Source organism: Gymnoscopelus braueri (genome assembly GCF_963280865.1).
Source record: "Gymnoscopelus braueri genome assembly, chromosome: 12".
NCBI lineage: Eukaryota > Metazoa > Chordata > Actinopteri > Myctophiformes > Myctophidae > Gymnoscopelus > Gymnoscopelus braueri.
The window spans coordinates 45,523,183-45,545,448 of NC_137614.1; the positions used below are offsets into that span (position 1 = coordinate 45,523,183).

General features: G+C 40.6%; 1 protein-coding gene across 1 annotated transcript in view; it reads left to right on the top strand.

Moving 5' to 3' along the window:
- LOC308097160 (nuclear receptor coactivator 3-like) overlaps window positions 1–19,090 on the top strand; it is a 104,223-nt gene extending 85,133 nt beyond the window's left edge. Inside the window, exons 16-23 of the mRNA XM_080444785.1 lie at window positions 251–356; window positions 2,284–2,455; window positions 5,284–5,610; window positions 6,795–6,902; window positions 9,733–9,997; window positions 11,712–11,889; window positions 12,891–13,098; window positions 14,732–19,090. Of these exons, the coding sequence (XP_080300911.1) occupies window positions 251–356; window positions 2,284–2,455; window positions 5,284–5,610; window positions 6,795–6,902; window positions 9,733–9,997; window positions 11,712–11,889; window positions 12,891–13,098; window positions 14,732–14,743 (1,376 nt within the window). The 3' untranslated portion in view covers window positions 14,744–19,090. The remainder of the gene's footprint in view (window positions 1–250; window positions 357–2,283; window positions 2,456–5,283; window positions 5,611–6,794; window positions 6,903–9,732; window positions 9,998–11,711; window positions 11,890–12,890; window positions 13,099–14,731) is intronic.
- The last annotated feature ends 3,176 nt before the right edge of the window (window positions 19,091–22,266 follow it).

Here is a 22,266-nt window from a genome sequence, read left to right on the forward strand (position 1 = left end):
AATATAGCAACATAAGTAAAAAAAAGTTGAAAACTTTCGCTTTAAAAAAGATTTGCACACATTTTTTTTTTTTAAATAGCAGATCTACAAGCTCATAGCGCGGCACTCGGTGCCGCGCTATGAGCTTGTATATCTGCTATTTTTATATAGCCAAAGAAATCGTAAAATGACACAGAGGCGTTCCCGCTCTTAAAGGGTTAAGATATATTGTCAATATATTAGCCCTGATTGCATTGTGTTATTTCTTTAGGTGGTTCAGGGGACATGGGTATGGGTATGAGCCCATTCAGCCAGCAGGGCCAACCCAGCCAGTCTCCATCCTGGCCAGAGAACGTGATGGGCATGGACGGAAACAGGTCAGTGATGCACTTACCTAGTTATATAGATCCAGGTTGACTTCTTACGCTAATTACTTTGTAGTTGCTTTGTTCTGTAGTTACTGTGCACTAGTTTTCTAAGCACCCTCAATAGGCACTATGCACAACAGCCATATAGGGCATAGCAGTGGCAGCCATTTTCTGGTTCCACTTAAAAATAGTCAATGCATTTTTCCCATTGACATTTCCAAAAATATTTATATCAATTCATTTAAGCCTAGAATCAAGCCATCCAGGGTCCTGGTAAATCATGACCATAACATTTTTTTTTCTGTGATTTTATTTTATTTTATATTTAATTATATGATATACTATATTTAATAAATACCCTTTGTTTTGCCATTTTCAAAAAAGTTTTTTTCACAGAATCAAACGTTTTATGGTCATGATTCACCAGGACCCTGGATGGCTTGATTCTAGGCTTTAAATAATTGATATAAATATTTTTGGAAATGTCAATGGGAAAAATGCATTGACTATTTTGAAGTGGAACCAGAAAATGGCCGCCACTGCTATGCCCTGTTGGAAAGAAATTGGGCTGCTTCCTTACTTCCTTCACAAGTGTTATCAATCATACTAATTAAGGCTGTGTTCAATTTAGTGTAGCACAGAGGTTCTCAAACATTTCAATTTCAAGGACCCCCATAACTCTGAGAGTGTACAAATGGAACCAAATGGACCCGTAACACACCCGTAAGGAGCCATTTGGAACCCCCTCAAGGAACCATGAGGGTCTCTGGACCGTTTGAGACCCAAACAGAGTAGCAGAGTCTTTACAGTGAGCCAACATGAACAATATCAGCACCCTGTTTGGAACACAACCTTAATTAGTATCACTAGTCCATACCCGGATCATTCATCCCATAGGTCGCGGGGCCATCCCACAGCTGGGGAGCCGTAACCATGGCGACATTCTTTGACATAAAAAAAAAACGTTAATAAACAGCTGGCATTTGGGGAAAAGCGAAAAACAGGCTTCGCTGTTCCGTGCACATGGTAATGGTCAATGTCTGTGTGCAAATGCAGAGCAATTGCTCCAGCCACCGAGGAGAACCGGGCAGAAGAGATTTTGGTCTCACCACGATTTGGTCTCACCACCACCCTCACAGAGCTTTGTAGAATTATAGGAGGGATTGGTAACACATGTGAAGGAAGTAAGAAGCGACCCAATTTCTGTCCAATATGGCTGCTGTGCATAGAGCCTATTCCTCGACCACTTACTTTGTCATTGGTTGACTAAGGTTCATCGTGCTTATGCTGCGTTGACATTCGCAGCGACAAAGCGACAGGTCATTTTGCAATGTAAGCCAGCGACATGAAGTTACAAACTGACGCCCGACACTTTGAGCTTGAGCCGGCTTTTTTCAGCGATCCAATGACACGTCAATCAATCGTATGTTTTTGTTTCACCATTTCCTCTCCCCTTCTCTCTCCATAGACCATATTCACACGGCGGCCATATTGGAATTTAACATTGAAAGTGCCGCCACCCGGGGTGGCTACTTTCATTGACTTCATAGAAACATGGCCGCCGTGTGAATATGGTCTATACGACTCTTGCCTGTAATGGGGGGGGGGGGGGGTCGTCAGCTAGTTCCCTGTTCCCTTTTTAAGCCTAGTCTTTATATTTTCCTTAATATTGTTTACGCTTGTCGCACAGAGCCTCCGACACCCGGACACATGTGTTCGGCAACGACTCGCTGACCGCGACAAGAGTAGCTGACCATGCCTGGTCGTTTTGTAGCTTTTGTCGCTCTTAGTGTGAATGCAGCGTAAGTCTGACCTTGTACTTTGGAGGAAAGCATCTGCTAAATGGCTAAATTGTCAAATTGTAATTGGAACCACACTGAGACAATTTAGCAGTTGGCGCTAAAGCTATGTGTGTTTGTGTGTGTGTGTTTTTCAGACGTCAGTTTAATAACCCCCTGGATGAACTCCTGGTGGCCCCCACCACCAGCGAGGGTCAGAGCGACGAGCGGGCGCTACTGGACCAGCTGGACTCTCTGCTGAACAACACGGACGGCATCGCTCTGGAGGAGATAGACCGAGCCCTGGGCATCCCTGACCTCGTCAGCCAGGTGAGGAGGACATAGGTTTCCCAAAGAATGTGGGCCGTGAGGATATTGCAAGTGGGCCCCCCCAATAATTGGCAAAACGTTACGATTATATTGATAACATAACATTAACACATTGACTGTTAGAGTTTCTCTGGAACAGTCTGTAGCCTCTGCCAGGGTTTTTAACGATTTTGTTACCTTTTCAAGTGGTCACAGAATATTTTTCTCCAGTATGATTGATCCCCTGATGGTTGCTAATCACTGAGGTGATTCAGGTGTGGTTTCACAAATGTCAACGAGGTCACTGTGACCTCGTTGACATGTGTTGTTTGATGTTTGAAATAGTTTGAAAATAGCTTGTTTCACTGTGTTTCAAACCAAAAAAACAATGTGAATTTTTTGTCCGTTTATTTTTTAACATTGAAGTGAATGGAGCAGCAAATCGTTGTTATCTCCTAATTCGTTGTGAATAACTGATAAAAATTTGAAAACTCAAAAATTAGAGAATTTTTGGGGATTTCTTTTTAAAATAGGACGTTTAAAAAAAATAATACATGACCTTAGGATTTGTTTTCCAAATCCTAAAGGTATGTTGCTATATCCTATGAGCTTGTATATCTGATATTTTTTGAATAGCCAAAGAAAATGACACAGATGCGTTCCCGGTCTTAATGGGTTAAGTGGGTAGGCCGTGAACACTCTCCTAGATTCTCAAGCGGCCCCTGATCCAGATAAAGGTGTGGAACCACTGAATGTGCCAGGTGCTCTTTGTTCCACCTCATTCGCGATCCCGCAAGTAATCCAATCATGGAAAAGTGACTTCTAAGTGACTTCTAACCAAAATATGTCTATGCATTAAATGTTTTGCTTATGAGCCATGGTGTGTGAGCCGTTCTCCGCTGTTAACCCATGAAGACCGGGAACGCATCTGTGTCATTTATTGATTTGAGCTAAAAAAGCATTATTTTACACTTTTGGCTATTCAAAAATAGCAGATATACAAGCTCATAGCGCGGCACCGAGTGCCGCCCTACGAGCTTGTAGATCTGCTATTTTTGAAAAATCGTGAAAATGTGTGAAAATCTTTGAATATATATTATTTTAAAGCGAACATTTTTAACTCAAATCTTTGCTTCTGGGGGGGTCCCTGGAACAAAATATTTTGAGATTGGGGGTCTGCGGCCAAATACATATACATTATGGGGTCCTTGACATGAAAAGGTTTCAGAACCACTGACATAGCAACTTACGTTTTTTCAAAAAAACTGTTCAGATTTAGAAGACATTTTGTAGAATCGGAAACCTCAGGCCTTAATGGGTTAAGAGAGATGGATGAGCCCTGAGGGATCAGGCCGTACCGCTGAGAAAAAAAAGACAATTACAGAGCCGACGAATAGGAAATGAATCAACCAGATGGATAATGTACGACAAACCTCTCTCTCTCATTCCTTATTCATGCTCACAGGTGTATCAGTGGCTCAGGAGTTAAAGGGATATTTCACATTTAAAAACATTTTTGGTCATTTTTATCGTCTACTCAGGCTTTTTGGAGCACCCCGGACAGTTTTTAAGTACGTTGCTTGATTCAGTATTTAGATATTTGATATTCATTTCATCAGACACGCCCCCCTTCCTTCCTACACAAACCCATTGTAACCTCAAATTCCATTTTAACCATGTTAGATTCATCGGAAACACCCGTCCTTGGTTCTGGTGACTGATATTGTCCTTCTAATATGTGAGGAGACTGTGTTTTTTCAATTACTTTTTTCATTTAGTTTTTATATATTTTTTGGATAATGAAAAAAATAAATAAAAAAATAACGATAAATTGTTTTAATTAAATAAGTTATAAATTAACACATTGACCGCCAGAGGTTAATCTCATAATGTACTCACCAGTGCCAACGTTTTATTGTTGTTTTTTTTCACGTCGCCATAGACCTCGTTAAAATCCTTAGGATTGAGCCGTGCACTGTTTGTAAACATCGCGGACATCTCCCTGCGTGTACCAGTCCAAACCACGTGTCAAACGGAGCCGCCATGTTGTAGTTAGAACGGTTTATGTTAAACAGTGATCAGCGAGGAGAAAAACTACAATCGAAGAAAATGGCGTTGCAGTGTGCGCTTTAGAATGGAGGCCTACCGGATCTGCAAAACGTGATCCTGAATAATTCCATTTCCGGTGGTGTTACGATGAAATGTGCCGTACTAGAAAATTGAAAAAAGTTTTTTTTTTCGAAAAAAAGGAAAAAGCACCACAGCCCGTAGGCTACGGGATCGGCGCTGTACAGTTGGATTTATCGGCCCGTAGGCTACGGGCCCGGCGGTGAGAGTGTTAAAAGTAATAATAAAAAAAACGGCCTCTCACGTATTAGGAGGGCAGTATGAGTCACCAGAACCAAGGACGGGTGTTTAACTTTTCAATTAATCTATCATGGTTAAAATTGGTTAAAAAATTGTTTGAAGTTACAATGGGTTTGTATAGGAAGGGGGCGTGTCTGATAAAATGAATATCAAATATCTAAATACTGAATCAAGCAACTTAAAAACTGTCTGGGGGGCTCACAAAAGCCTGAGTAGACGACAAAATGACCCAAATCTTTTTTTCAAGTGAAATATCCCTTTAAAAGTGTCTGCCTGGGAATCGGAAGGTCCCCGTTTCGATCCTCAGCACCTCAATGGCTTTGTGTCGCCTGGTTAAGTGTCCCATGAGCAAGACACTTAACCCTTAACTGCTCCCCTGTGTGCTCACACGGAGCAGGCCCCCACTGTTGGGTCAAATGCAGTGAAGTCATTTTCCTCTCTGCAGGATCACTAAAAATACTCTTTTGTCCCTCCTAACCCAGAGCCAAGGAGAGCAACAGATGGAGCCCTTCCCAGGACAGGACCCCTCCATGGTCCTGGACCAGAAGCCTCTGTATGGGCAGGGGTACCCCGGACCCCCGAGCATGGCCATGCAGTCGGCGTACGGAGGCAACCCCATGCAGGGCCAGCCCCAGCAGAGCAGCTTCGGGCCCATGTTGTCCCAAATGGGGGGCCAGGGGGGCAGCTTCCCCGGCATGGGCGGGATGGGAGGCATGGGGCACCCCCGTGCCAACATGATGAGACCCCGGATGATGAGCGCCAACAAGCCCATGAGACTCCAGCTGCAGCAGAGACTTCAGGGCCAGCAGGTACGGATCCAAGTACAGGAGAGACCAACATGTCGTTAGCCTCATAGCATAATTGCCTAAGTAACTTTTGGGTCAAATTTACATTTTTTGCCGAGCTCTACTCTCTATAGTGTGAAAACCACAACGATATATGACAGCCGATTTCAAGAAATAAACTCCTGCAGTGTGTAATGCTTAACGATCAGATGACTCCCCGACCACTTTAAAAGTCCTACAGTGTGTACCTGCCCTTAGGCAGATATAAATAAAGGCAGATAAACATGACTTGAGCAAAAATAAATGTTTTGTTTCTTCTTTCCTGAAAACCTTAAAAATATGACTTAGGCAATTATGCTCTGAGGCTAACGAGGTCTTTCTTGGCTAACTCCTGGCATCATCTATACTTAGTTGTGCGCCAGTGTTGCACACTTGCACACCAAAAATAGCAGATCTACAAGCTCACAACGCATGGCAATGCAACGCGTTGTGAGTTTGTAGGTAGGCTATTTTCGGCATGTGACATGGCGCTCAACCAAATATAAAAATCAGGCATAACTCTAACCATAACTCATATGGCTAGTAAAGTCAAGCCCTACGGCAATAATAGATATTAAAGTTATTTTAAGATTAAAAGAGTATTTTGATTGGTCAAACTAGCAATTAGAATACATGTTCAGAAGCATCTTGCATAAAACCCTAATGGTCTTTGATATTTCATAAAAGCAAAGGTTACATAAAGCCTCAATCTGCGATTTATTCAACTGGTCAATATGTAGAACGGCAGGAGCATAGGTTTAGAATGATAATACCAAAACCAAATTATACATATTTATGAAACAGAGTGTGTGGGAGCTATTTTCACTCTGTTTTACAAATCACAGATTGGGACGTGGCCTAGTTTTATTTTTATATATTTTTTACTTTCATCCCTGCATACATACATCCAGCTTATTTATTTATTTTAAAATCTTTTTATTGAAGTTTTCTTCACAGACACTATATGAGACATCAATACAACACGAGACAAAAAGAAAACCACAGACATATTATATAAATGAAGAAAACAAAATAACAAACCAAAACACTAATAGGTGTGCATGAGGTTGGGGGGGGGGGGGGTCAAGGAGACCTACTTCTGCTTTTTAGGTACAAATTCCTGTTGGAAGTCATCCAGCTTATGTTGATTATTGCCTCTGCTTCCTCAGTTCATGAGTCAGACGCGGCAGGGCATGGCCATGAAGATGGAGAACCCTGGAGGAGGGGGAAACCCTGGCATGAGGCCGGGCATGCAGCCTGGCATGGGAGCAGCACAGGTACATGACAAACAACCTGTACAACACGCTCAAACTCACACACATACTCAGTCAGGCACACTGCTCATGAATATTCATTAAGTTCAAACTGAGTTGGACAAAGAAGGCCTTTCTATTTTCTGCAGCTCGTCAAAGCCTGCTCAAGGAACTTAACAACAACAATCGGCAAAAATAGCATTCTATTGGTCAACTGCTTTAAATAACTTTAACTAGATGTGAGGGCCGCTTTATCTAGTTTAACAAATACAGGTCAAGAGACCCAAAACGCCAAAGCCTGGTGTGAGGAGATGCTTCGCGGCCCTCACATTTAGGCCCCAACCTTATATTGTTCCAATTCTTCTCTTTCTACCTGCCTGGCATTTGCGTGGCTCAAAGTCAAGACACTATTGCAGCGCTCTAATTCATCATAGTCTTCAAACATTTCCTTTGTCATCTCTTCTAAATAGTCAATTTCCTCCTCTTGGCTCAAAGTTAATTAAGATAGTTCAGTGTAAACAATATTGTCAGTTGTTCCCTCATCATTACCCTCAATGTAAACTTTGACAGCGCTGGCTCTCTTTCCCCTTGAGAAGACTGTGTAGAGTTGGCCATGAGCAAAGAGATATTTATGTAAGAGATATTTATGAACCATGACGGCGACCTGGCCTAATTATAGCTCTGCACACACGTCATGCGAAGTCCGGCCTCTCTGGCCTCTCCTCTCCTCTCGGCTCCTCTCCTCCCCTCTCCTCCCTCCCCGCTTTGCTTTGCGGCCCTAACCTCTAGTCACATCCTCCCAACCTCCCAACCTCGGTCATGTGATAAAGAGGTCAGACTTCCTGTATCTGGTTGATATGGCAACCTGCCAGATCAGGCTGAGGGTCTGATAGGCGAATCAGAGAATCAATCAAACCGAGAGTCCGATCACTGATCGAGGTGGGGTAAGATGCCTAAAACATAGCCATAGCTCTGATCAACAGTCTGTGACGGGTCTTGGAGGCATGTGGAGTGATCCTGTGCTTGCGAATCGCTGCCGAACTTCGGAGCTTTTGTCAATTATATAGTAGTAAGATATAGTAGTAAGATGACATTGTCAACCATTAGGTGTCCTACCTGACAGCAGGGTAACCACTAGGGGTGTAACAACATTTTAACAGGGATACGATACACATCACGATACATGGCTGATAGGGGTGTGCCGATACACTAATTTCATGAAACGATACGATACGATATTGGGCTCACAACATCGATACGATATCGATACGATACGATATATGGCACTTTTTTATTATGAAAATATATGGGGGGGGGGAAGCAAATGCAAACAAATATTTCTGTTTTGCATTATTCAGACATGCAAACTTGTAGCTTTTCAGCTACAATAGCCGTTTTGAATCCAAATAGGGCAATAGTGTGACACCTGACCCGAAATAAAACAACATGTTGTCACCATTTTCACCTCTGGGCTGTTTGCATGCATGCCTGATTATTATTATTGTTAAAAAAATAATAAAAAAAAAAGAATATTTTTTTCCCCCAAAACGATACATATCGTCACGAAAACGTATCGCGATATATCTCGGGACGATATATCGGCACACCCCTAATGGCTGACGATACGATACATGGACGATATTGGTTCCTTCATGGCGATACGATTCAATGATTTAAAATTGATACAGTAACTATTTAGCAAAAAAATGAAAATCTATGTGAAACGTGTGGATAGCTCAGGTTTTTTAAGGGAAAAAAATATTATTATGGATATAAATAAGTAAACAGTGATTCTCTGGCAAATATATGAACGCACCTTGACATGAACACAGAGAATACACACATTTATCGATAAACCAAGTGTAGCGATATGTAATGGAAAAGTAATTAAACCCCTCTCTCTCTTTTTTATTCTTAAAATTGCTAAATAGTACTTCGATAAAAATCGATTATTTGCATTGCAAAACGATTCGATACGATTATTTGCATTGCAAAACGATTCGTTACGATACAAAGTCAAACGATACGATATTTAGCTGTTTGCATATCGATATAGTAGATCGTTGAAAATTGAAACCGATTTTTCGATGCAGAACTTCCTATATCGTCACACCTCTAGTAGCCACCTCAAACCACTGCAGATGTTCCAGTTGTATTGTGTCAACATAATAGCATTTTACTCATTGGAATAAGTAGCTTTATATCGACTTTAATCTCAATGGGACTAATCTGGTAATATAAAAGTAAACACAGACACACACACACACACTTGCGTTCACAGTCCGGTATTCACCCACAAACCCCCCCTTGTGATTTTGTGTTGTGACCAGTGGTGTAAAGTAACTAAGTACATGTACAATTTTGAGGTATTTTTACTTAACTGGAGTATTTACAATTGTCTATACTTTTACCTCTACTCCCAACATCTCAGAGGCAAATATTATACTTTTACTCCACTATTATTATTTGAAAACTTTAGTTACTAATTACTTTGCAGTTATAAATTATTATATTATAAAACATACATTAACCACTTTAGCCCTATTTTATACATAGGCTATTTGAAAATAGCCGATCTACAAGCTCACAACGCGTCGCGATGCGACGCATTGTGAGCTTGTAGATCTGCTATTTTCAAACATTTTAGTACTTTTACTTTTGGTACTTTAAGTATATTTTGATGCCAATACTTTTGTACTTTTACTCAAGTAACATTTTTGAACACAGGCCTTTTACTTGAAACAGACTATTTTTGCATTGTGGTATTGGTACTTTTACTCAAGTAAAATATCTGAGTACTTCTTCCACCTCTGGTTGTGACTGACCTTGTGTCCCTCCTCCTCCTGGTCCACAGCCCGGCTTCCTGAACGCCCAGATGATGGCCCAGCGCAGCAGAGAGATGGTCACGATGCAGATGAGGAGGCAGAGGATGATGATGCTCATGCAGCAGCAGCAGCAGCAACAGCAGCAGCAGGCAGCGGCGGCCGCGGCCGCCGCGGCGGGAGGCTTCAGCCCGCCTCCGAACGTCACGGCCCCCGGTGGCATGGACAACCCCATGGGAGGAGGGCCCAGCATGGGCCAACCTGGGCCCCAGCAGTTTGGCTATGGAGGAAGCTATGGTGAGGTTCTTTGGGGGGTTGGTTTTTTTTCTCCCCATTTTAGCTGACAATTCCCCCTTTTTACTGCTTACCTCTACTGCAGTGGTTTTCAACCCTTTTCACATCAAGGGCCGTTATTTGTTGGGCATTTGAGCCACGGACCACCGTTTGATGAGATTTAAAACTCTCAGACCCAAAACTTTGAATATTTTGTTATCGTTGGATAAGATTGTCAAAATAACAATTCTTCTAAATTCTCGAATTTTGTAGCCTTCTTGTAAATTCAGTAATGCAGATGTTTAACAATAATTTAACTCTTGAGGGCGTAAAATGAAACCAAATGGGCCCGTAAGGGTCCATTTGGTTTCATTTTACACTCTCAAGAGTTAAAGATCTATCTATATGGGTCCATTTGGTTACCAACTCTCATTCATTTAGCTGGGGACCACCTGGAAACCCCTCAAGGATCACTGGTTGAGAACCACTGCTCTTCTGGAGGGGGTAGACCAGTAATTCTAAACTGTTATAATTTCAAGGCGGACCCACATTCAGCCACGGCTTAATTCACAGGCTTTAGAGGCTGCAGCCCTGGGCACCAAGGTCTGGGAGGTACCAAACGCCTGACCAAAAATATATTCCTATATTCCTAGGGCTGCTGAAGTAGGGCTAAAACGGTTCCGAAACGCGTTTGCAGCACCCGTCACCCCGCTGCTGAGGCGAAAACGTTCCACAGCACACATGCTTATTTGCGTGTTTTTGACAAAATGTTCGCCCCCCAGAATAGGGCCGCTAGGGTTCATGTGGTTAACTGTGTTGACCTTGGACGAGGCAGGAACAGTAGAATTGGGGGGAAGCTTGTTTTAAGCAGTGTCACAGAACCTTATTTTGTATACGGTTTGATACCGACACCCAAAAGTGCTGCAGTCAGTTATGAGACAGGAGTCGATTTAATTAGATTGTGTTTAGTGTTTTGTTCTGCCCCCGAGCCAAATGCTAAGCTACTGCACCTCACACCAGGTGGAGCAAATTGCGTTTTGTTCGCCAGCCGTCTGGGTCCCACAAGGACACGCAAATTAATTTCACATTCAGACAAATTTCTGATGTTACACAGAATGCTTGCTGCCACTGCTGCTCCCTTGTGGTGAGTTTGTGTATTTCGAAATGTGTAGTTCAGAGCCCGCAAAGGTGTATGTGTCCCTCCTGATCAGATTATATTGGCAGAATATGAAATGTAGTGCTATAGAATATAACATACTTGCATGGCTATAATGGCTAAGACATGATTTAGTCAGAGAGCTGAGTGTATCCAATCCTATTGTCTCCTGTCTGTCTCCTTGACTCTATATAATCTGTGATGTTTTCTGTCCCTTATGCCAGTACAGAGACATGTATTTGATTTATTCTGCACCTTTCGGCCTGGAAACCTGTCCAGGCCGATGCTGCAGAAGGACAACTTGACTAATTAATCTCCTTAAATGTTTTTAAATCCAAATCCAAAATGAAAGAATTGGAGGCCAAGTCATTAGGATGTCAGTGTTTTTAATTAGTTTTTTTTTTAAATAAAATACTCCACATCCCTCCAAATGATTGCATGTCATGTGCAAAAAGTGTTGCATGTAGATCTGCTATTTTTTGAAAATGTTGTTCGCCTATAATGACATGGCCAAAATAGGGGCACCAGTTTGAAAGTGCTTAAAAGGTGAGCATCCTCTCACTGAGTGTTGTGTGTTCTCAGGGATGGGCCAGCAAGGAGACCCGTCATTTGGCCCCTCAGGAGGAAGTCCTCCTAGCGCCATGATGTCAGGCCGTCTGGGCCCTCAGAACCCCATGATGCAACAGCACCCGCAGGGCGGTCCCATGTACCAGGGCGCCGACATGAAAGGCTGGTCACAGGGAGGCATGGCCCGCAGCAGGTTTGTGCCCGAAGATTGCGGTGCATGTTTATGGTGCAAAATCAAACGCTATACATTCCACCGAACATCAGATCATTCCAAACCAAAACACTCTCAAGTCGCACTATAGTACAGTGGTTCCCAAACGTTTTAGCCTGTGACCCAAAAGGGTCACAGTATATTGTTCATCAATAACGTATTCCCATTTTCAGTCTTTTAACATACTAATGATGAAACGAAACAGACGAGGCATGTAGTACTGTATATACAAATCACACAAATCTTTTGTGAGATTTATGTACATAATATCTGTTTTCACAAATAGAGCATTGAATTGTATTTAACCCATTAAGACCTGAAGCCGATTTCTACAAATGTCTTCTAAATCCCAACAGTTTTCTGAAAAACTTATGTTTCTATATCAGTGGTGCTCAAACTTTTTCATGTCAAGGACCCCCAAAATGATATGTATTTGGCCGCGGACCCCCATCTCAAAATATGTCGTTCCAGGGACCCCCCAGGAGCAAAGATTTGAGTTAAAAATGTTCGCTTTAAAAGAATATATATTCAAAGATTTGCACACATTTTCAAGATTTTTCAAAAATAGCAGATCTACAAGCTCATAGCGCGGCACTGAGTGCCGCGCTATGAGCTTGTATATCTGCTATTTTTGAATAGCCAAAGTGTAAAATAATGCTTTTTTAGCTCAAATAAAAAAAAATGACACAGATGCGTTCCAGGTCTTAATTAATGGGTTCAAAGAAATGAAACATAGCTTGCCATACAGTTGTGTCGAGCATAAACAATACTAAAAATAATGCTCCAAAGTGATATTTTTTTTGGCCATGCCATCATGATCCATCTGTCCCCCTGCTGTGGCCCACTTATGGGTCGTGTGTGAATAACCACTGTTCTAAACTCAGTATTATTTGTGAAAAACTTATCTTATGTAGGGTCTCCAGGTCATATCTTTTGACTTGACCCGTCATTTCTCTTGACATGTTCTCTTCTCTCCATGCCAGCTCCTATGCCCAGCAGCAGTTTGGGCAGCAGGGCGCGCCTCCGGGCCAGCAGCAGTTCGCCCAGCAGGGGAACCCAGGCCAGTACGGGGGCATGATGATGAATGGCGGCATGCCAGCCAATGGCGGAGCGTCCCACATGGGCCAGATGGGAGGGCAAATGGGCATGAACCCAATGGTGATGGGACGAATGCCCATGGGGCCTGACCAGGTACTGTACGCAGCTGGAAAGGAGTCCGTTTAGGGCCGGAACTATAGGTCCTTACACACCGGCGAATATGCGAATATACGCAAAATTCGGACTCGTTCCGAATAATTAAAAGACGCTTTATCGCGTCCCGAAACTGATGTGGACGCTTGCATTGACTTTATAAGGTTTTTAAAAAAAACGTATTTATTCGCATGAAGAATTCGCCCCGGTGTGTAAGGACCTTAAACATTGTCTTCGTAGTGATTATTATTATTGATTAATAGGATAAGCGAGAAGCCAGTGGTGGAAAGTAACTAGGTACATTTACTTAAAGACGGGGTGCCGTGATTTTCAGTGATTTCTTCCCCCCCTAAAACATAATCATCAGGTATTATGGTTATGCTAGGAGGAAGATTTTTTTTTCAAAAAAGTGTACAGAAATTGTTAAAATTATGTTTTTATGTGGACACGCCTCCAGTTCATTAAGTATACCTGGTTCACACCTTAGCACCTCCTCCACCACCTAAGCACCACCCACCTGTCCTAGTCCCTCCTCCTCCTCATGCCCACACCTGTTGTGTTATGATAATGAGGGGGAGGATACATTTTTACTATGTCACTAAAGGGCTGTTTTTCTATTGGCACGTTTGACCCTCAAGGTTTCAGCCTCCAGGTAGAAACTCAAAATAGTCAGAGAAGACATAAAACACCATAAAAACACCACCAGGGGGCTTAATGAAGTTCTATCAACCTCATAGACACATGAAGAAACAGAAAAAGTGCAAAACCATGGCACCACCTCTTTAAGTACTGTACTTAAGTACAATTTTGAGGTATTTTTTTTACTTTACTGGAGTATTTCCAATTTGCAGTACTTTTACTTCTACTCCACTACATATCAGAGGCAAATATTGTACTTTTACTCCACTACAATTATTTGAAAACTTTTAGTTACTAGTTACTTTTTTGTTTTTGATTATTATTACAAAACATACTTTAACCACTTCAGCAATACATACATTTTGGCCATTTGAAAATAGCCGATCTACAAGCTCACAATGCGTCGCATCGCGAATCATTGTGAGCTTGTAGATCTGCTATTTTCGAAAGATTTTTATACATTTTATATTTGAAAACTTGTGAAATGGGACATTCTGCATAATGAGTACTTTCTACTTTTGTACTTTAAGTACATTTTGATACCAATACTTTTGTACTTTTACTCAAGTAAATGTTTTATTCCAGGCTTTTACTTGTATCAGAGTATTTCTACATTGCAGTATTGATACTTTTACTTTAGTAAAAGATGTGAGTACTTTTTCCACCACTGCGAGAAGCACATGTTTCTTATATACATCAACAAATCAATGCAAAAAAAAACGAATCGATTTTATAATCGACTAAACCCTATTTTACACTGTCGTACAGCATTGTTGCGCAAAAATAGCCAATCTATAAGTTTTTTCAAAAATGTTCTAAAAGCTCTCAACGGGTCGCGATGTGACCCGTTGAGAGCTTTTAGAACATTTTTGAAAAAAATATAATTTTTATAAGCATAAAAATAAACCTCTAAAGTGCCCTACATATCACTAACTCGTAATTTCTCTCTCTCTCTCCCTGTGTTTTCTCTCCATCTCTCACTCCTACCTACCAGAAATATTGCTGAATGACATAATGCAGACATCTGCCTCACATACTGTGATCCCCATTCAGAGACATGACATGATGCAGTGCTGCAGTGTGTGCAGGCCTGGACCTGTGTGTCTGTGTGTAGTGTTCTACTCCCTCCAGCAGGGGGGGGGGACATGCTCTTCCTTTGGACCTGAGGCCAGTAACACGGCAAACCTTTTCCCAGCCTTTGAAAAAAAAAAAACTGACTGAATGACGCACACAATCATAAACCAACCATGAACATCCCATAATGTTCATTTAATACAGAGACACTGTGACACACACACACACACACACACACACACACACACACACACACACACACACACACACACACACACACAAACACACACTTTAAAACAGTAAGAAATACGCCTGTACAATTCCTCTCTTAGAATGATGTAGTTCTATATTCCTCTCTTTACAAGTGGTTACGTGTGTTCCTAAACACGCGCCGCTTGCTGGACCAAACCGAAGGAAAGAAGTGGAAACGTGCTTGAGAACGATGTGGGATCACAGACTCTTTAAACATGGGCGACAAACAAACAGACGGAGACATCGTCCTCTTTTGTCGATCGTACCATGAAGCTGTGGTCAGTTCCCTTCCTGTTTCAGAGCATCGTGGGATGTTTGTTTTTTTCGCCAGTATCTCAAGTGCTGGCGCTGGAGGACCACTCTGTACACCAGTGTTGTGGTGGACATGTACCAGGATTATAAACATGACTAAAAGTCAAGCTACAATGCTCATAAGAATGTCATTAAAACAGTAGCACACACACGGTCCTCCGCCATCCTATGGCCCACGGTACGTCAGAGATACTTGTAGGCTGTGTTTGCACTTTAAAGGGTAATTCAGACCGCTGCGATTTTTCTCTACAACATTCGAACGCGTAAATTTAAGCTCCGTCGTACAAACGGCGTCGAGTGCCGGAAATTGTAGACCTACACGCTCACAACGAATCGCATCCACGGCGCCTTGTGAGCTCATAGGTCGGTTATGTTCCACGGGCGACACCGCTGTACGACGAAGTATAAATCCAGCTTAAAACGGTTTTGTCTTGTCGTGAATCTTTGGTCTGAACTATGCTTAAGGAAAGGCCCTCGTTTGAAAGGATTGTGGCAATATTTCGTGGTCATTAGAGGCCTTTTATCCAAGAACTAATGCATAACGTCAAATATTTGCGGTTTTATTTTTGAGTTCCCTCTCCCATGTTTTTTCTCCTCTGAGAATAATGGACTATTAATTGGAAAACGTGGTGATCTTTGTTCTAAATGAGTGACCAGTGGAAAGGCAGTAAGCACAGATTTTATCCAACACTCTCTTCTACAGTGTATTCCTTTATTATAGGTAAGTAGACACATTAACAGTATACTCATTTTTAAACCCTCCGAAAGTGGACGCTTGAAACAGACAGACCTCTCTTAAGGTACATAAGTACCTGTGCTATTTATACAATTTATAAAGTGACTGTTTTAGAATTGAGGTGTAATTTTTAAAAGCAAACTCATTCAAAGATATTTTGGCCGTTTTACAACCATGTTACCACTGCAAAATTTTAATTGGTTACCAATTGTTAAACTGTCGCCTATAGTAATTTACACTGTAAAAGAAAGTGTCAGTCAGAATTTAATGTATGTATGCAGATTTCTAGCAATAACCCATCCTCTTGACTTTCCTCCAAGGACAACATTTAAGCATCATTTACTCAAAGTGACGGTACTGCAGTATTAGTTACCAAGTCTTGTTTGGATTTTTGTTTCTCCTTTTGTCTGTGAATACGAATTGTAAATAAGCTTCAAAATGTACTATATATAAATATATATATGCTTTTGTAGGTCACATACTGTTTTTGCACAGATTGTAAGGCTTGATATTTAAAGTGTAATTTTCTTATTCTGTCATAGGTCAATACAGCTTTTATTTTCACTACTTCAACCGTTGGTGGAAAAAAGAGGGCCTCCTTTTATCAATACATGTTAGGTTGCTTTTAGAAAATTAATACTGCCACTTTCATTCTCCCAGAAAGCACTTTTCTTTCAAAATAATTTGTGATTGTCAAATCATAAATGTCTTTCTTTTTATCCAAGGACCTTGGCTTAACTATATGGTATAGTTAGACAAACATGTTTTTTTATTTTTTTTATTTTACTAATCGATTCATGAGAGAAAAAAAAAAAACGACACAAAAGATGCCTATATAAAAGAGTAGACACATGATTGTGTTAGGCTCCTATAGGGGGCAAGATATTTTACCTGTGTGCGTGTTTGTGTGTGTGTGTGAGTGCGTGCGTGCGTGCATTTGTGTTGACATTTCTAGACTGAACTTCCTATGTACAACTTCAGTTTCACAATGCTTAATTTGCACTTCATCACACGACCTGTTGTCCGACAAAACTACGCCGTTTTGGTCAAAGAATAGGGTTCTATGAAGAAGTATAAATGAGCCTCTGAGACTTACTGTGCTTTTGTCTTTTGCTATACTCGATAGTGACTTGACAGAGCTGATAGATATAGATTCTACTGTTGATAAAACTTCTTCAAGGACTTTCAGCCTTGGCTGGTGTTAAGCTTCATTCATACTCGGTAGCACCATGTGTTGCTCACCGTCAAAAGAACTGATTTTGATTTTCAATCAAATCGGTGTGGGATGGGTAGAGGCTGATTTAATAAGCAGTCACACCTGGCCTGAGTCAACAGATCTAGGTGTGACTACACACCTGTTGTGCATCGATGTGTACCGAATAAATCAGTCACCCACATAAACATTCAGGAGAGAGACAGTGCTCTGTCATGACAGGTCTGGTATCTGACTTGTGTATTATTCGTTTCCTCGTGGCTACCTACCTACTACCGCATAATTACACCAAAGGCATGGCAAGCAGTTTTTGCTGCAGGGGGAATAAAAGAGTGCTTTAGACCCAAAAACCTTGGCTGTGGTCTGCCCTGAAATTGAGCCTATTACGCTGAATAAATGAAACACAAGGCAGATACCAGACTTGTCATGACATACCTGAATGTTTGTGCTTCGATTAACTCTTAATTAACATGCACAACAAGTCCATTTAGTTTGACTCTGGCCAGGTTTGACTGCTTAAATCAGCCATCACCCATCCAACAATCAGTTCTTGATGGCGAGCGACACTGTTGTTGGCTTCATTCCAGCCTTATAGTGAGACTATGGAAATCAGCCCCACTGCATAAACGTCCATGAGTGTCGAGAGTTTATTTTTTTTGGCTTGTTGACAGGTGGACATAATGACATTGTTTTGACATCGTTTTTGTTGACATGTGAGTTTGCCTTTATTTTTGTTCAGTTGTCTGTTAAGCTGTTTGTTTTGTTTGAGAAATCTACCTTTTTGAAGACATGCTCAATCCAAAGATTATTTTTTTCTGCTTGTGTTTGTTTGTCATTATGTGCAACACATAGAAAAGGTTCCTGGTGTAGATGGTGCAAGTATTCATGTGTGCATTTTTTGCTGTTGCACATAATTTATAACGCTTATTATTCTATTCCCATCCATATGACATAGAATAGACACAAGTCTGGTTCTGCTGAGGTGCTTTGGTTTGTGATACTTTCTCTTCTCTTCTCTCATGTAGGGCTGGGCAACATATCGATATTAAATCTATATCATGATATCAGACTAAATATTGTCTGGGATTTTGAGATATTGTATTGTCGTGATTTTAATCACTTAGGCCATATTTGATTGATTTGAAAAAAATCAATAATAGCAAAAATAGCTGATCGACAAGCTCACAATGCATTGTGATGTGACGCTACTTGTTATTTAAAAAAAGAAGTACCCCCCAAAAATACGAGATTGTCACAATATGATATTATTGTAACAATATTTGGTCAATAAATATTGTGATATGATATTGTATCTATATCGCCCAGTCCTACTCCTATGGCCAGTTGAGATATGATATGCTCATATGCTCCAAAATATGATTTCACAAGAAAATGTTTTCTAAAGTTATTTATTGGAAATGGGGGGAGGGGGGGGTCTGCAGTTTCACGCTATGAAAAAGGTTTGGAGTGGTGTTTCTCATTTCTTTTTTAAGGTTTTCTTTTAGGTTCAATGAAGAAAAGCTAATGGAATCATCTACAAATATTGAAAAGAACCCTTGTCTGTTTTCCTTTTAAAGCCCCCCCCCCCCAAAAAAAAAAGAATGAAAAGAAAAAGCATTATTGGATCTAATGAGAAAAAAAAAGCTGGAAAGAAACCCATGGGGTAAATATACAGTCATACAGTTATTACAGGATGTAAATTACTATGGCATTTTTTTCGTACCTTATTTCTTGATGTTAATATTGATGTAAATACAAATTTATATTTAAACATTACAATGTCTTTGTCTATTTATTTTTTTTACATACAAGTATGTAACAGTGAGGTTATTGTAGCTACAAAGAAAGTACACTGAAAGTGAAGCTGGTGCACTCCATTTGACTGTTCACATTGACGTGTCACCACTTTACAGTAGGCTAACTGTCTTTGAAATGTGTTGCTGAGCCTTTCAAGATGTGTGAGATTGACAGATTGAAGGTTCTTCTCATATGGGTATTAATGATAATGAAGTCTGCGAGAACCAGGATCCCAGAGGTGAGAGAGGCTGCCGAGGTGTGTGTGTGTGTGTGTGTGTGTGTGTGTGTGTGTGTGCGCGCGTGTGTGTGTGTGTGTGTGTGTGTGTGTGTGTGTGTGTGTGTGTGTGTGTGTGTGTGTGTGTGTGTGTGTGTGTGTGTGTGTGTGTGTGTGTGTGTGTGTGTGTGTGTGTGTGTGTGTGTGTGTGTGTGTGTGTGTGTGTGTGTGTGTGTGTGAGACAAGTGAGACTGAAACTGTTAAAAAGAGATATCACGAAAACCTTTGTTTAACCACTTAAGCTGTATTTTCAAAACAAGCAGTGGAAAAAGTACTCAAATTCTTTACTTAAGTAAAAGTACCAATACTCCTGCAATATAAAAATACTCTGTTACAAGTAAAAGTCCAGAATTCAAAATTTACTTGAGTAAAAGTACAAAAGTATTGGCATCAAAATGTACTTAAAGTACCAAAAGTAAAAGTACAAAATATTTGAAAATAGCAGATCTACAAGCTTGTGAGCTTGTAGATCGGCTATTTTCAAATAGCCTAGGTATAAAATAGGGCTAAAGTGGTTAATGTATGTTTAATAATATAATAGTTTATATCTGAAAAGTAACTAGTAACTAAAGTTTTCAAATAATTGTAGTGGAGTAAAAGTACAATATTTGCCTCTGAGATGTAGTGGAGTAAAAGTATTGGAAATTGGAAATACTCAAGTAAAGTACAAATACCTCAAAATTGTACTTAAGTAAATGTACTTAGTTTCTTTCCACCACTGAAAACAAGATATATAATTTCCCCCAAAAAAAATGTTTCAGAAGACCTTTGAAAACAGTTGACCGACAAGCTCACAACGGGTCTGACGTGCCTTTATTGGGACGGCAGGGTTATAAGTGGTCAGTGATACTGAATCCCAGTGATGAGAGGATGGTGGTACATGATGTGTCGTGCTTGCTTTTCCTCCAAGTGTCTGCAGATAGATAGATGCTTTATTAATCCCCGAAGGAAATTTGTTCTGTTCAACAGCTCCAGTTGCCATACATTCATACATAGATTGTCAGTAAAAAAAAAGGAGCATGATGAATATATAAAATACATTACATCAACAGAAGTTATAAGAAGTTAAAGATCCTAAGTAAAAAAAAAACACAACACAGTTGAAAAAACACAACTATAATAATGTAAATGAAAAAAGGGCACATGCATGGTGACATTCATTCATCTCCACGCCGCCGTCATTAGCCCATCTGTTCGCGACACCTTTCATCATTGTGTGTTTCCTGGTCTATTGTTTACTGCACCTGTGTGGCCTGTTGTCTTCTCCCATCCCAGTTTCCTCCCCCACCTTTTGGTCACACACACAAACACACACACACACACACACACACACACACACACACACACACACACACACACACACACACACACACACACACACACACACACACACACACACACACACACACACACACACCACACACACTGACACACACACACACACACACTGACACACAAGACAAAAGAAAATACACTAGACAGCTAAACCTTTGCATTATTGAACAAAGCTGTAGCCAATTGTAGCCTATAATTTATAACACACACTCACCTGTAGATAAACAACACACAAGCTGCAAATTCTTAAATCTGGATCCTATCTATATATCTTCAAGGTGTTTATTGTCACACACACATACACTACGGCACAATAAGCATTATAGGCCAATGAGTGCATAATAAAATAAGGTACAAGAAAATGTGTTGTAATAAACTAAAAAAACAATATTGACAATCATGTAGTAGGCTAATCATGTAATGATGATTTATATAGGCTTATGCAGTGGTGGACAGAAGTATATTTGGCTACCAGTACTTTAACTCAAGTACAAATTTGACTGAGCAACTTGCAGTTGAGTTATATTTGACCAGGAGTATCTATACTTTGACCCTCAAGTATAGGCTACTAGGGTTCAGTACTGTATCCACCACCACTGATGCTATACATAGACGGTATACAGTAAATAGCACAGAGTCACCTGAGAGCCTGCAATGCTGACAAGTGAACATAGCCTAATGAAGTGTATATAGCCTCTATAATAGTCTATCTATCTATCTATCTATCTATCTATCTATCTATCTATCTATCTATCTATCTATCTATCTATCTATCTATCTATCTATCTATCTATCTATCTATCTATCTATCTATCTATCTATCTATCTATCTATCTACAATTTAGCCATTTTAGCAGACACTCTTAATCCAGAGCGATTTACAGTAGAGGAAAACACAAGATGGTAGGTTACATCAAATGCATAGAAATGGTAATCTAGGATCATGGGAGGCCTAAACCAAGAACCTATCCTGTCTAAACATTATAATATCATTATAATAAAAAACAATCACTAATCTGTACATTCAAACGTACATCTATCTATCTATCTATCTATCTATCTATCTATCTATCTATCTATCTGTCATTTTAATATCCTCATCATATACCACATTGCCCAAATTATAGGCTACAATTGGCTACAGCTTTGTTCAATAATGCAAAGGTTTAGCTGTCTAGTGTATTTTCTTTTGTCTTGTGTGTGCGTGTGTGTGTGTGTGTGTGTGTGTGTGTGTGTGTGTGTGTGTGTGTGTGTGTGTGCGCTCTCGCGCGCGCGCGCGTGTGGAGGGTGAACACGAGGGTGAGCGCCAGCGTTGCCAGATTATGTGAGAGAAATAAGCAACCAGGTCTAGGAAAACAAGCCCAAAAGAAGCAGCTTAGGCCCCCCCATGAGCACTTAAATGCTGCATCTGCTATTTGAAAAAAGCCAATTGGCTATTTTCAAAAACTTAAATGTGGAATATTTTTTTAAACATTCTAACACCACAAATGCTCTCTGGGCACAAAACATTACGAAAATATTTGACAACCACATGTT